At 70.2% G+C, this 490-nt stretch overlaps 1 protein-coding gene across 1 annotated transcript in view; it reads left to right on the forward strand.

Annotated features, from left to right (window-relative positions):
* ITGA2B (integrin subunit alpha 2b) overlaps positions 1–490 on the forward strand; it is an 8867-nt gene that overhangs the window by 6566 nt on the left and 1811 nt on the right. The window contains exons 17-18 of the mRNA XM_019474269.1: positions 53–155; positions 236–388. Coding sequence (XP_019329814.1) covers positions 53–155; positions 236–388 — 256 coding nt within the window. The remainder of the gene's footprint in view (positions 1–52; positions 156–235; positions 389–490) is intronic.

Raw genomic sequence — 490 nt, forward strand, 5'->3', positions numbered from 1 at the left:
CACGGGGGACTGGGGGGGCCACGGGGGGACACTGACCCCCCTCTCCTGCCAGCAACTCCCTGCCTGCCACCACGGTGCTGCCTGTGAGCTGGCACAGGGTGGAGGGCAGCCGGCGACTTGAGGACCACGGCATCATGGTGGAGCACGTCTACCAGGTAGGGTGCTGCACCCATGGGCGCCTGGGGGACTGTTCCCTCTGTCCCCTCCCCGGTGTCACCTCACCATCCTCCCGCAGCTCCACAACAAGGGTCCCAGCACCGTCAGTGGGGTAACCCTGCGCCTCGCCGTCCCCAACCAGCTGGGTGGCCACATCCTGCTCTACCTGCTGGAGCTGGCCACCGAAGGGGGCATGAACTGCACCAACCCGCCCGGCCTCAATGCCAAGCAGGTAGGGTGCTGCCTGGGGACTGGCACCCACCCGCTGGGTGCTGGGTGAGTGTCAAGGTGGTGCCCCCCCCCCCCCCCCCCCCCCCCCCCCCCTCCACCCCCC

Source organism: Aptenodytes forsteri, unplaced genomic scaffold (genome assembly GCF_000699145.1).
Source record: "Aptenodytes forsteri isolate BGI_AS27 unplaced genomic scaffold, ASM69914v1 Scaffold249, whole genome shotgun sequence".
Taxonomy (NCBI): Eukaryota; Metazoa; Chordata; class Aves; order Sphenisciformes; family Spheniscidae; genus Aptenodytes; species Aptenodytes forsteri.